The sequence below is a fragment of the Furipterus horrens genome, unplaced genomic scaffold (genome assembly GCF_987537825.1).
Source record: "Furipterus horrens unplaced genomic scaffold, mFurHor1.1.pri manual_scaffold_8, whole genome shotgun sequence".
Taxonomy (NCBI): domain Eukaryota; kingdom Metazoa; phylum Chordata; class Mammalia; order Chiroptera; family Furipteridae; genus Furipterus; species Furipterus horrens.
Genome location: NW_028327178.1, coordinates 50,890,008 through 50,904,577, shown reverse-complemented (window position 1 = coordinate 50,904,577; position 14,570 = coordinate 50,890,008). Strand labels below are relative to the sequence as shown.

Genomic DNA, 14,570 nt, shown 5'->3' with positions numbered 1-14,570 from the left:
AGCTGTCCCAGAGGTTTCTGAGCCTCTCCTCATATTTCTCACTTCTTGTTTCCTCTTTCTGCAATGGTTGACTGTTTGTTCCCTCCCTATGTTCCGACTTGTTGATTTGATCCATGGCGTTCCCTTCCTCATCACTTGTCTTGTATGTATTTTTGTTCATTTCAGCAGGGCTAGCCTTCAATCCTTCCCTGTCTTGATTCAGCCGTGCTGTTAGGTCTGTAAGCTGTCTTATGACTATAGCTCTGAACTGAGCCTCAGAAAGATTCGTTGTTTGTTTATCGGTCAAGACTTTTGTTTTTTCGTTAGCTGTGTGATTGGTGTTTCAATTATTAATTCTGCCATTCTGATCGTTTTGTTTATCTTTCCTTCTTGGGGGGGGGTGCTGTCACACCTCCTACACTATATATTGGGCGGAGCCCCGTGTGCTCATCACAACCTGGTGACCTTTTTCACCACACGGTGGCGCTTTGCGTGGGGGCGGGGGTCCAAGATGGATTCCCGCTGTTACTCTCCGCTGAGAAAAAGGGAGCTGCCTCCCAATGGGGCCTGCCTTCCCTGGCGTTGGAATCGTGAGCCAATGGATCTGGTCTGCAGCCGGGGCCAGCTCTCAGGCACTTCTCTCCTCCCTCCGAATACAGGTGTCTGCTTACAGGGTCCTGCTGTTCGCTGCTGCAGCTGCCGCCTCCAGCACAGTTTGATCTTTCTCAGCCGCGGGTATGCACTTCCTACCCGTCTGGACGAGCACCACTTGTTTATGAGCTTTAATTTCTTGCTCTTCCTCTTCACCTTCTGGCATCCCTATGATTCGGATGTTGGCACATTTAAAGTTGTCCCAGAGGTTCCTAAGCCTCTCCTCATATTTTTCAATTCTTGCTTCCTCATTCTGCACTAGTTGACTGTTTTTTTCTTCCTTATATTCCAAATAATTGATTTGAACCCTGGTTTCCTTTCCTTCATCACTGGTTTTGTGTGGATTTTCCTTCATTTCATTTAGCATAGCCTTCACTTCTTCCCTTATGCGTTTGCCATACTTAAGCATATCTGTCAAGCTTGTGAGCATCTTTATCACCAGTATTTTGAACTCTGCATCTGTTAGGTTGGCTGTCTCCTTGTCACTTAGTTTTCCCACTGGAACCTTGATCTGTTCCCTCTTTTGGGCAATACTTCTCTGTCTCATCTTGACAGGCTCCTGTGTTTGTTTGCCTCTGTGTCTTAGGTAGAGATGTGATACCTGTTATGTTGCAAGGGGCAGAGCCTTAGGTATTTGTCAGTACAAGGCGAGCCATTTCACATTGTGGTGCTGTATGTGGGGGATGGGGTCTGAGAGGGAACAATGTCGCTTGCTCAGCACTCGCCCTTTTTCCAGGCACTTCTCTTGCTTCCTGTATGGGACTGGTGTACCTCTGTAGCTATTGCCCTGGCTGTTGTTCCCAGAGTGGGTTTGTTGAAAGGACCCTGGTAGCCCTTTAAACAAGCAGACTCTGTTGAGAGACTGGCAGTTTCTTCCTCCGACCCAACTAACACTGTCTTTCACAATCAGAAGCAATGAGGCTTTATTTTCCCTGGCACTGGAACTGTGAGCTACGAGGTCTTGTCTGGTGCGGGGAGCGCTCCAGGTGTCCCTTCCTACCTTTAAAACTTGTGACCGTGCTTTCTGCTGTCCTGCTGTTGCCGCGGCCACTGCTCCCACAGCCATACTGCTTCCTCTCCACTCTTCTTACCTGTCTAGATAAGTATTTCTTCTTTATATCTGTTTCTTAGACTTCCATGCAGCTCGATTTTCTGGAACTTCTGGTTATCTCTAGTTTTTAGGTAGTTGTATTCCTTCTTAGTTGTGGAGGGAGATGCACCATGTCTATCTAGGCCTCCATCTTGGCTGGAAGTCCAGAGTTTGTTTCATATTAAAGCTTAGTCAAGTGCAGCACCTAGCTGATTAGCCTGTGCTCCCAACTGCAATCGTTGATGTGCTGAGATATTCAGGCTCCTGCCTGAAGCCTGTATGTGTCTGTGCAACCACTGGCCATGTGGCTGTTAAGGCCATATGGCTATGAAGAGAGAACATGCAAGTGCATGGGGCGAATGTAGGTCATGATTAAGAGAGAGCATTTTGTTTCACCTGGGTTTTAACCAAGAGCTTTTTAAAAATAACCAAACAAGTTTCCACACTTTTGTGGACTTTTGATAAGTCCAGCCCTTTGTTACATTGACAGGTCTCTTGGTCAAGGTTTCCCTTGCATAATCCAACAATCCAGTACCAGAAGGCTGACAGTGTTCCTGCGGAAATTTCCTGTGCTCCGAGGTCGGCAGTGGTCCCTTGGAGTGTGAATGAGTCTATAAATGCTCTAGTTTTTTGGCCAAGCAATCGGGCTTACGGTCCCTAGTTTATTCAACTCAATGTCCAATTCCCTTTGCTCTCTTTATGAATAACTAGTTAACTAGATATGGCAGCAAATACTTTCATTAGTGTTTCTTACAACAGTACATAGATTCTCAAGGCATGGTTCCTGAGACCATTTGAGGTCAGAAACATGCTCACAATAACCCTAAGATGTGATTATCTTTCTCTCCCATTCTTTCAAGAATGTATTTGGGGTTTCTAGAGACTGCACAACAAGTGATATCCAAACATACTAAATACAGAACCAGATGAGAATCTGGCTATCTTCTGTGAAGCCAGATTTAAAAGATTTTTGAAGAACCAATGACACTTTTCTCACTAATATTTTTTGCTTTGGAATACAGGCACATTTATTTTTTAAAAAGATTTTACTTATTTACTTATTTTTAGAGAAAGGGGAAAGAGAGGGAGAGAAACATCGATCGGTTGCCTCTCATATGCGCCCCAAACAGGGAACAAACTCACAACCCAGGCATGTGCCCTGAGCAGGAATCAAACCAGCAACCTATCGCTTTGTGGGACAATGTCCAAACAATTGAACCACACTGGTCAGGGCCAGGCATTCTTCATTTTACTCCACTTTGCAGGTACTGTTTTTTCATCAACCTAGAAACAAGAACCTCTACCAGCAAAAAGATTATGACTCGATGAAGGCTCTGATGATGGTGAGCATTTTTTAGCAATAATGTAGTCTTTAAATAAGGTATGTACATTTTTTTGGATGTAATTCTACTGCACACATAATAGACTACAGCATAATGTAAACATAACTTTTAAGCACATTAAAATACAAAAAAAATTTGAGTGACTTGCTTTATTGTAAAATTTGCTTTACTGCAGTGGTCTGGACTGAGCCCCAAGTAGCTCTGAGGTATGCCTGTTTTAAGAAAAATAGTTGTTTTAAGAAAAATATATTATGTGTGTTGACATGCAATAGTTTTACTATTTTTAAAATCAAGATAAACATTTAAAGTTTTTTTCATAGTTTAAATTTCTGATATTATAAATATCAAGAGATATACCCATACACACAAAAAGATCTTTGGGATCCTCAGTTATGTTGAAGAGGATCAAGGGACCCAGAGAACAAAACATTTCAGACACACTGGTAATCACCTAAGAGTCTTCATATAGTTTAGACCTTGCCCTAATCACTTCTTGTTTTATTTCAAGGGTTACAGGAGAGGCACATGACACAACAGGAACCCATATAAGGTTTGTTTGATAAAATAAATAAGTGAAATCACTCTCCTTAAGATTTGTCACATTAAAATATATTTGGAGAAACTTTTATGGTGAAATGAAGATACTGGCAACTTATCTCCTCAAGAAACAATGATAAATCTGGACAAAATTGTCAAAACAACCATTTCAAGACTCTAGAAATTGAAGAAAAGTAATCAAATTGAGAAGCATTTCAAGAAAAACTACTAAACTATGTATAAGAACAGTGAGTATCTTTGGCATCTGTCTGGAGTGGCTTTTATTCCTTGGCCAAAGCTCAGTTTATATGAAGTGATACCAGGGTGCGTGTGGTGATGAAAACCAGCATCTTCACTGCCAGAGTGCCAACCTGAATTGGTGTAGAAGGCCAAAAAACCTACACCCAACAACATAGTTGATAAAAATAGCAAACACGGTAGGTAGAAAAGAAATGGAAGGAGTAAAAACATAGACTTACTACACTAAGGTTGTGGTTCCATTGCAGGGTAGCAAGCAGCTGGTGGATAAGCCAGAAATTTAATAGGAAGATAGCAGAAATGAGAGATGTACAGGGCGCTAATAATACTGCCACATATGCCTGGCTGACAGGGAAATTATGTAAATAGGCAGAAAAGACTTAAAAAGGGATAAACTTCTATATATCCCTCACTGACTGGAAGACTGCATGCATACACAAGAGCGATCTACACATCTTTGGCTGACAAGGAAGCTATACACAAGCAAAGGTAAGATCTGGGGGTGGGGGGGGTGGGGGCTATATGCAAGCAAAGGCAAGATCTGGGTGACCCCAGAAGAAAGGAAATGCAAGGGCAGATTTGAAAAATGCCTGAACATTGAATGTACTCCCCAATACACATACAAGCCTCTCAACAGAAGGCGAAAGTTGTGTGTTCAAGATAGCATCATAGGTTAATGTACTTGCATCCTCCCACGACCACATCAAAATTAAAACTAAACTTATAGAACCACCACCATTCAGAATTGCCTGAAATCTATCTGAATAAAAGTTCTACAAAGAAGGATATTTTTAAAAAAAGCACATCCAGATTGGTAGGAAGGGCAGAGTCTCTGACATAAAAATCAAAAGGGGTCTCTCAGCTGCAGAGGTACCCCCTGAGGCATGAGGAGTCCCAGACCACACCAGGATGCTTAGCCCAAGAGTTACAGTGCCAGAAAGAGAATAATTTCTGGCTGTAAAAACCAGCAGGGATGTCGTTGAATGAAACAAAAGGCTCCTAGAGTCCCAGGCATTCCTCTTTAAGAGCCCATGCATGGACTTACTTGGACTCACTTCTTCTGAACTCCAGCAATGGAGCAGCAGCTTAAAAGGCACCAGGGACATATGGGGAGAAACTGAATTATCTGGCATTTGGGCAAAAGCTGGCGGGGCAGCTTTCTCAGACAAAAGTGCTGGCAGAGGCCATTCCTTTCCTGAGACTTCTCCCCACTGAGCTGGCAGGCAGGCACCATATCTGAGTTGCCATCAAACTGGCTCACACTGTTCACCACACCACAGTAATTACCTTAAACCCCAATCCACCCAACTTGCAGGCCCACCCAAGCTGTTTCATGTGGCTTTTTCCATATCAATGGCCTGTTTTGGCTCATGCTTCAGACTTCCCTAAAATTTCTCAAACAAGGAACATCTGGCCTTGGGGAGCCCAGTATCTCTTGCTAAGTTACACCAGCCCTGTCACTAGCAGCAGCCAGCCTTGGTTTGTAGCTTGGCCTCTGATGGGCACTTCCAAGCCCAGCACAAGTACCAGCCACCTGCAAATCACTTTGTAGCTCATGTTGAGTAGACATGGTCAAAACACACACAAAGGTGGCGGCTGACCTTGGTCTGAATCTCCAGAAGGCCCCAGAGCCAATGTAGCTGGTGGACGGCTTTAGACCATGTTGAAGCACCACCCAACAACCTCCACAAAGGACACAATCAAGGGGAAAACTGAGGTGGCAACAGAGCCACTGATAAACTAAGTCTTATTCCGTAGGACTGGCCCGTGCACAGCTGAACCTCCTCGGTGGTCGCAGTCAATCCTTGCAGCCAAAAGTACTGGGCATATCACTCCCATTTATGTGCCAATAGCAATAAAGGCTCAACTACAACAGGAGAATGTACACAGCCCACATGGGAGGGGGAACACACATGGAATGTCCAGTTTGGGTTAATGAGAAGGCATTGCCACTGGACCCTATAGGTCAGACATTACATTAAGCCATCCTACCAAACCTGGGAGACATAGCAGCTCTAGCTAATACACAGAAACAAAACTGGGAGACTGCCAAAACGAGGAGACAAAGAAAATGTTCCAGATGAAAAAATAGAACAAACGTCCAAAAAAGGAACTAAATATAATGGAGACAGCACCCTTCTAGATGCAGAGTTCTAACACTAGTTATAAAAATGCTCAATGAACTTAAAGGAAGAGTAGATGAACTTAGTGAGACCTTAAAAAAAAAAAAGAAAAAAAGACATGGAAACCATAAAAAAAACCACTTGTCAGAATGAAGGATACACTAACTGAAATAAAGAATAATTTACAGAGAATCAAAGAGTAGTTGAAACTGAGAGTCAAATCAGTGGTTTTGAATATAAGGAAACAAAGAACACCCAATTGGAACAGAAAAAGAAAAAGAATCACACCGCCCCCCCACCTCCCAAAAAAGGATAGTGCAAGGAGCCTCTGGGACAACTTCATACCAACATTTACACCATGGGTACCAGAAGGAAAAGAAAGAGCACAAGAAATTAAAAATTCATTAAAAAAAAAAAAAAAAAAAAAGACAGAAAACTTCCCTAACCTGGTGAAGAAAGTAAGATGCAAGTCCTGGAAGCGCAGCGTTCCAGACAAGATGAATCCAAAGTGGCCCACACCAAGACACATCATAATCAGAATGCCAAAAGTTAAAGAGAGAATCTTAAAAGCAGCAAGAAAAAAGCAGTTAGTTACCTACAAGAGAACTCCCAGAAGACTGTCAGCTGATTTTTCAACAGAAACTTTGCAGGCCCGTAGGGACTGGCAAGAAATATTCAGTGATGCAAAGCGAAGACCTACAACCAAGATTACTATACGCAACAAAGCTATCATTTAGAATAGAAGGACTTATGTGTAGAAATGGCTGCCCAGACAAAATAAAACCTAAAGGAGTTTATCACCACCAAACCAGTAAAATGTTAAAGGGTTTGCTTTAAGAGAAGAAAGACAAAAAATACGAACAGTAAAATGGCAATAAATAGATATCTATCAACAACTGAAGCTTTTAAAAAAGAAAATACACAAATAACAGAACAGAAACAGACTCAGAACAGAGTACATTTCAACAGTTGCTAGATGGAAGGGGGATTGAGAGTCGGTGAAAAAGATGAAGGATTTAAGAAGTACAAATTCGATGTTATAGAATAGTATGGGAATGTAAAGTACAGACCAGGAAATATATGTAATAATATTCTAATAAGTATATATGGTGTCAGATGGGTATGAGATTTATCAGGATGATCACTAAATAAAGTATATGTCTAATCACAGGGGTGTACACCTTAAACTAATATAATATTGTATATCAACTGTAACTAAAAGCTAAAATATGAATTAAATTAAAAAGGAAGGTGAAAGAAAGTCTTACTAGCTCATGATGTTTAAGCATAACATCTGACTAATCAATGGCTGCTGTCTTACCTATGTGGACACAGGAACAACCCCTTGGAAGGAAGACCAAAAGAGAGAAACATAAAAGTGGGCACCTGGGTCATGACAAATACCACAGGTATGCTCCTGAGATTTTACTAAAAACAAGTCAAACCAAAAACTCTATTCACAATTACAACTTTCAGGTGGAACTAATGAGAATAACACAGCTGCTACAATATATGACCGAAATTGTCCAGTTTTCAGTAAAAATTGAGAGACAAAAAAGCAAGAAATGAGTATTCAACAGAAACTTCTCTGAGTGAGCCCAGATATTAGATTGGGCAAGACTAGAAAGAAAGAAAGAAAATAATTTTTAATGAAAAATATGACAACAATGACATAAAATAGAGAATATCAATTTTAAAAAATTACAAAAAGAGACAAATGGAAATATTGGATTTGGAAATAGCAACTGAAATGTATTAGGTATGTTCTACAACAGATGTGAGATGATGAAAAAAAAACCCAACAATAACAAACAAAAAAACAGAAAAGGTAAACATCCTAAATTACATTTAAAAAAAAATTAAGGGATAAATCCAGGAAGCTCAACAAACTTCACATAAGATAAAGGATCCTAAACACATCATAGCTGAACTGTTTAAAGACAAAAAAGAGAGCAGCAATAAAAATAAAATTTATTAGGACAAGGGCACAATATAATTAGCAGTCAACTTCTCATCAGGAACAGTTAATGCAAAAAAGAAGTGGGATGATATAGTCAATCTAATAAAAGAAAAATGCCAACAAAGAATACTAGTATCTTATAAAACTGTCCTTTGAAAATAAAGGCAAATAGTCACAAAGACTACCTATTGCATAACTTCATTTAAATAAAATATCCAGAATAGACAAGTCTATGTATATATAAAGTAGATTGGTGGCCGCCCAGGGCTATAAAATTTGGGTACAGAATGGGTACACAGTGTTTTTTGGGTGGAAATATTCTAAAATTGATAGTAGTGATGTCTGCACAACTGTAAATAAACTGAATTACTGAATTGTACATTTCGAATGATTGAATTGTATGGTATGTGAATTAGGTTTAATAAAGCTATTTTTTTTTAAATGGCAAAATCAAGATATTCCTAGATTGATGAAATTCAGACTTACAGTAAATACTAAGGAAAATTCTCATGACTATAAGGAAATAACACCAGACAGTAACCTGAGTCCAGAAGAAGAAATTTGGAGTGCCAAAAGTGATATAAGTTTATAGGTAAAAACAAGTAACTTTACAAAAATAAATTTTTCTTTTTTCTTATTTAAAATATAAGATTGTATAAAACAATACTTATAACATTCTGCTGTTGTATTAATGTGGATGTAATCTGTATTACATAGAGGAGAAAATGGAGCTATATTGGAGCAAAGTTGCTATTTTTACTGGAATTATGTCAGTATTAATCCATAGTAATAGGATACACATTATAACCCCTAGATCTACATTTTAAGATTATAAGTCAAGAAATATTCTTTTAAAAAATCACAGAAATTTAAATAGCACACTGAAAAATATTTTTAAAAAGGCTTCATAGTTGAGAAACAAAGACATGAAGCATAAAAACAAAGAGCAAAATAGCAGATATAAATCCAATCTTATGAATAATTGCATTAAATGTGAGTAGACCAAACACTATAAATCAAAAGGCAGATTGCCAGTGCAATAAACAAGAAAAAGAAATAAAAGTATTCGTACTTGAAAAAAAGTTATCTTTATACACAGATGACATCATACCATATATAAAAAATCCTAAGGAATCCACAAAGTTTTAGAACCAATAAATGAATTCAGTAAAGTCACTGGATATAAGATCACTATATAAAAATCAATAGTATCTCTATATACTAGTCATGAAAAATCCAAAATGAAATTATCTACAATAGCATCCAAAAGAATAAAATATGAACAATTTAACAACTGAAGCACAAGATCTAAATAAATGGAGAGAAATTCTGTGGGGATGGACTGGAAGATATATTGTTAAGATATATCTTCCAAGAAGTCAACAAGTCTTTAGTGTAATCAAGTACCTTCCTCCCATATGGTTTTTCTACCATATTGCTGTCACTGTCAGAATTTTCACTCTGAACTGGTTTTGCGAACCCAGATTTGGGCATCTTACAGCTCTTCAGCTAGCTTCTTCTTTTATCAGTCTTCTCATCCTGGATCTGTAAAGAATGGATATTTAAGTGTTACTTGTATACCTCTGCAATAAAACCTACTTAAGGTTTATGCAATTTAGTGCAATTTGCAAGAGTGCAATTTGGTTTCCCTGTCTCCATTAAGATAATTTTCTCATAGGGATTGTCTTAGCCTAAGTTTTCATTGAGGAATTTGAGCCTCCAATTAAAATTTTCTTGTTCAAGTCCACTCAGCTTGTCATTGAAGAGGAAAAAAAAAAAAGAAGAGTGGTTTTATATTTCTTCCCATCTTCTCTAGCCTAATAGTCAATCTCCAGTTTTCTGGATAACCAGAAGTAGCTGAGTGGAAGCAGGGGCAAAAGTTTTGTCATTCTAGCAAGGCTCCAGAGGTAGAAACTCCTAATAGATCTCTGGTAGTTCGGTTTCAGTCTGACAGTTATTTCCAAAGGTCCAACTAAGAACCTGACAGGTCTGATTGGTTAATTTTACAACATCTAATTCTACTTTAAATTAAATTAAACTAAACCCTTCTTACTTAAAATCCCCAGAGTGGTTTATTTTCCTTCATTGAACTCCCAGACATCATCAGACATTTAGTTACTTTATCAACTTACTCACTGATTTAATCTGTATCATCCTGTACTGTACTGTAATTACCTCTTCATGTAGCATTCTTTCCAATTTTTTCAGCCTCTGTCTCCTGCTCTGCAAGCTGACTTAATAGGGCAAGGTTCCTCTCAGAAGCCTTATGTATAAGCTTGAGAGAGCCAGAAAGAATTCCAAGAAGGGGTTTTACATATAAAAGGAAAAGCCATGAGGTTACACCTGTGCTGCTGTATGATGGCCTATTAGCCACAGGTGACTGTTGAAAGTTAAAGGAATTAAAATTAAACTAAGTAGGTACATACAACGGAATGCAGACATACAGTATTTCTATTATCACAGAAAGTTCTATTGCTCACCACTGCATTAGACTGAGGCTGCTGGCCAACGGGACCATGAACTGGGTCACAACAAGCAGATAGGCTATTTTCCATGTTTTTCAAATTCTTCTAATGCAGCTTTAAAATTTGTTCAAATTTTAATAATAAAACCAAATTTTAAATGAACTGAATTTGTAAATTACCTAAACTAGATTAAATTAATCTGGATATAGCCAGATTATATTCCAACACAAAAAACTGCCAGAGTTCAAATACAGTAGTTTCAAATATTACATTTTTATAAAGGAGGAAATAAACTTGAAGAAATGAAATTTTTTTTTTTTTTTTGAAGAAATGAAATTTTTTGACACTACACACAAGAGACAGAATTTTATCTTTGGGTCATTTAACTGTTTGAATTACAGTATTCTCTCAATTATCGAGGGTATTATGTTCCAGACACCCCCCACCCCGGCAAAGTAGGAACCTTATGTTTATTCTACACTCTTAAACCTACGCAACTCTAAAAACATACGTATACAGTAGCGCAAAATCCCGCGATATAGCGAAAAATCTGAGATAAAGTGAGGCCGCGATAAGTGAACCACGATATAGCGAGGGACTACTGTACTACCACAGAAAAAGAATCATTTAAACACTGTCCGCAAAGCTAGTAGCTCTGTGTAAATCTTAGTTACTAATCACATAAACAGAAAAATTATGACTCAAAAGCAAAATTGACCTACGTATCAACAGTCATTAAAACTGACGATAAAGCAATACCTCCTTTGTAAATCAAGGAAAGTTACTGGTGAACAAAGGAGTGACATGAACATTGAGAAAATTATACACGGCAATAATATTATATTTTAGAAGACTGTGTTAGAGAAAAAGCTTATATTTTTTCAATGATTTTAGAAAATTTCAGCACTAACAATAAAAATCAAAGTCTGATTCCAAAAATAATACTTCAACAAATATTAAGCATTTTAATACATAGTTAGGCTCTGTGCCTACATTCGTCGGCAGCCGTCCGTCTCGGGAGACGATGGTGTAGCTTCTTAAGAGTCTATCTGCACCGCCGAGAATGGCTGTGCAGTCCAACTCGGGAGGGACACGGTATCTGTCTCCTCCCGTGTTGAATCGACATCTTGCGATGACGCTGGAGTGTCCTCTCCAGTGAAGCTGAAGCTACAGAGCCTGGGCAGGGTGATATGGAGGGTCTGCTGTTGCCCATGCAGCAGACCCCCCCTCTCTTCGCAGCTGAAGGGTCCAAGGGAAAGACGGAGTCAATACAGCTTGGCTTCAGGTGCGCCGCAGGAGTTGCCGGTGTTGACTACAACGTCGAACCGCCTTAGGGACTCCGGCTCCGGATTTTCTGTCGGGGTTTACTCCCTTAGCCTTTCCCCTGAAGAGGTATGCCGCAAGGCAGCGGAGGTTTTTTGGAGTCAGAGTTTTCCTTCTCTGATGTGCCCTGACTGGAAGATCGAACCAGCGACACTTAGCTCGCAGGCCGACGCTCAATCCACTGAGCCAAACCAGCCTACAACATCTACAGTAATCACTACAGCAATCACTTATACAAACTATACAAAAAGATAATAAAAATCACATCAGGTCAATTGAAATATTTTTAAATATACAAATAGCCCAGTAGGAGACAGGATAAGAAAAACTGAGGAATAAAAAAACAGAAGGAACAAACAACACAGTAAGAGAATAAAAGGCATAATCCAAAAATATCAATAATTACATGATATGCAAATAGTTTAAAGATGCCAATTAAAAGATAAAATATTTTCAGGAGGGAAAATAATGAAGAAACTATATACAACTAACAAGAAGTTCACTTCAAATATAAGAATATAGGTGGTCAAAAGTAAAAGAATAAAAAATTATGCTATAAAGAAACTAATAAGGACTTGCGGCCAAGATAGAGGCGTAGACAGACACGCTGCATCTCCCTCCACAACTAACAAGGAATACGACTACCCCAAAACTAAAAATAACCAGAAGTTCCAGAAAATCAAACTGCATGGAAGTCCAGCAAACAAAGATATAAAGAAGAAACACTCATCCAGACAGGTAGGAGGGTGGAGCCAGGTCGGAGAGGATGCCGTGTGGTGGTGGCAGTGGCAGGCCAGCAGAAAGCGAAGTCAAACGTTTTAAAAAGTCAGGAGGGACACCTGGGGAGCGTTCCCAGCTCCCCACCAGACATTGCAGCTCATAGTCCCAGCACCAGAGAAAATCAAGCCTCATTGCTTCTGGCTGTGCAGACCAGTGGGGGTTCGGGATGATGCAGAAACTGCTGGTCTCTCAGCAGAGTCCGCTTGTTTAAAGGGCCCCCACAGTCCTAGAACGTCCGCAGACCCACACATTCTGGGAACAATGGCCAGGGCAGCAGCTAGAGAGCGCCAGTATGGTGCGGAAGTGGGAGAGGTGCCTGGAAAAGGGGCGAGTGCTGGGCAGGTGGCATTGTTCCCTCTCGGACCCCTCCCCCACATACCGCGCCACAATGTGGTGAAACAAGTCGCCCTGTACTGATGAATCCCTAAGGCTCCGCCTCTTACAATGAACAGGAGCGACAGCTGTACCTGGGACATGGAGGCAAACAAACACAGGAGTCTGTCAGAATGAGGAGACAGAGAAGTATGGCCCAAAAGGGGGAACGGATCAAAGTTCCAGTGGGAGAACTAAGTGACGAGGAGATAGCCAACCTCACAGATGAGGAGATAGACAACCTAACAAAAGCAGAATTCAAAACACTGGTGATAAAGATGCTCACAGGCTTGACAGATACGCTTGAGTACGGCAAATGCATAAGAGAAGAAGTGAAGGCTATGCTAAGTGAAACAAAGGAAAATCCATACAAAACCAATGGTGCAGGGAAGGAAACCGGGGTTCAAATCAATGATTTGGAATATTAAGGAAGAAAAAAACAGTCAACCAGTGCAGAATGAGGAAGCAAGAATTGAAAACAATGAGGAAAACTTCCCAAATTTTGCAAAGAAGATGTACATACAGGTCCGGGAAGTACGGAGGGTCCTGGGCGAGCTGGACCCAGAGGAGACCACACCAGGACGCATCATGACTGAGATGCCAAAGCTGAAAGATAAAAGACAGAGTCCTGGGGGCAGCAAGAGAGAGGCAGAGAGTTGCCTACAGGGGTGTGTCTATAGGACTATCAGCTGATTTCTCAGAGGACGCTTTGCAGGCAGGAAGGGACTGGCAAGCAGTATTCAATGTGATGAAAAGCAACTTACAACCAGGACTAGTCTATCCAGCAAGGCTATCATTTGGAATGGAAGGGCAGATAGGGCTTCCCAGACAAGGTGAAGCTAAAGGAGTTCATCATCACCAAGCCAGTATTATATGAAATATCCAAGGGACTTACTTAAGAAAAAGAAGATAAAAACTATGAACACTGAAATGATAACAAACTCACAACTATCAACAACTGAATCTAAAAAACAAAAAACATAATCCAACTAAGCAAACCAGAATAGAAACAGAATCCTAGGTATGGGGATCATTTGGAGGGTTATCAGCTGGAAGCGGGGAGGAGAGAAATTGGAAATTGGGTGCAGGGACTCAGAAGCATAACTGTTATGAAATAAACAGGGGGATGTTAAGAATTATAGGAAAGGGTGAAGCCAAAGAACTTACATGCACGACCCATGGACGTGAACTAAGGAGGGTGGGATTGATGGAGGGAAGGGGGTTATTGGGCTGAGGGGAGCAAAGGGGAAAAAATTGGAATTACTATAACAATGTAATCAATAAAATGTACTTTTAAAAAGAAATCTGCACCGCAAAGGAAACAACAAAATGAAAAGGCAACCTATGGGAGAAAATATTTGCAAGCCATCATCTGATCACAGGTTAACATCCAAAATATTGGGTTGGCCAGAAAGTCCATTACATTTTTTTCTGTAAAATGGACACATTTTTCATTTTCACCAATAACTTTATTGGTTTGGGTATTTTAAGTATGTCATTGGCTAATTCCCACTATTGGCTCCTAGTGGGTAGAGACCAGGGGTGCTGCTAAACATCTTCCAATGAATAAGACAGCCCCACAGCAAAGGGTGATTTGGCCAAAACGTCAATAGTACCAAGAAACTTTGCAGCCCACTTTCCACACATTCGATCAGTCAGAGCACCTTCTCCATATACTGCAAAAATCTT

The 14,570-nt window shown here is 39.9% G+C and overlaps 1 protein-coding gene across 3 annotated transcripts in view; it reads right to left on the bottom strand.

Annotated features, from left to right (window-relative positions):
* The window catches only part of ANKRD12 (ankyrin repeat domain 12), a 140,647-nt gene that overhangs the window by 85,011 nt on the left and 41,066 nt on the right, over window positions 1-14,570 (bottom strand). For 2 of the 3 annotated variants that reach the window (XM_090285805.1, XM_090285806.1), the window contains exon 2: window positions 9,349-9,486. The exons of the other annotated variant lie outside the window; for it this stretch is intronic. In XM_090285805.1, the coding sequence (XP_090141931.1) occupies window positions 9,349-9,435 (87 nt within the window). In that variant the 5' untranslated portion in view covers window positions 9,436-9,486. The remainder of the gene's footprint in view (window positions 1-9,348; window positions 9,487-14,570) is intronic. 3 annotated transcript variants of the gene reach the window in all.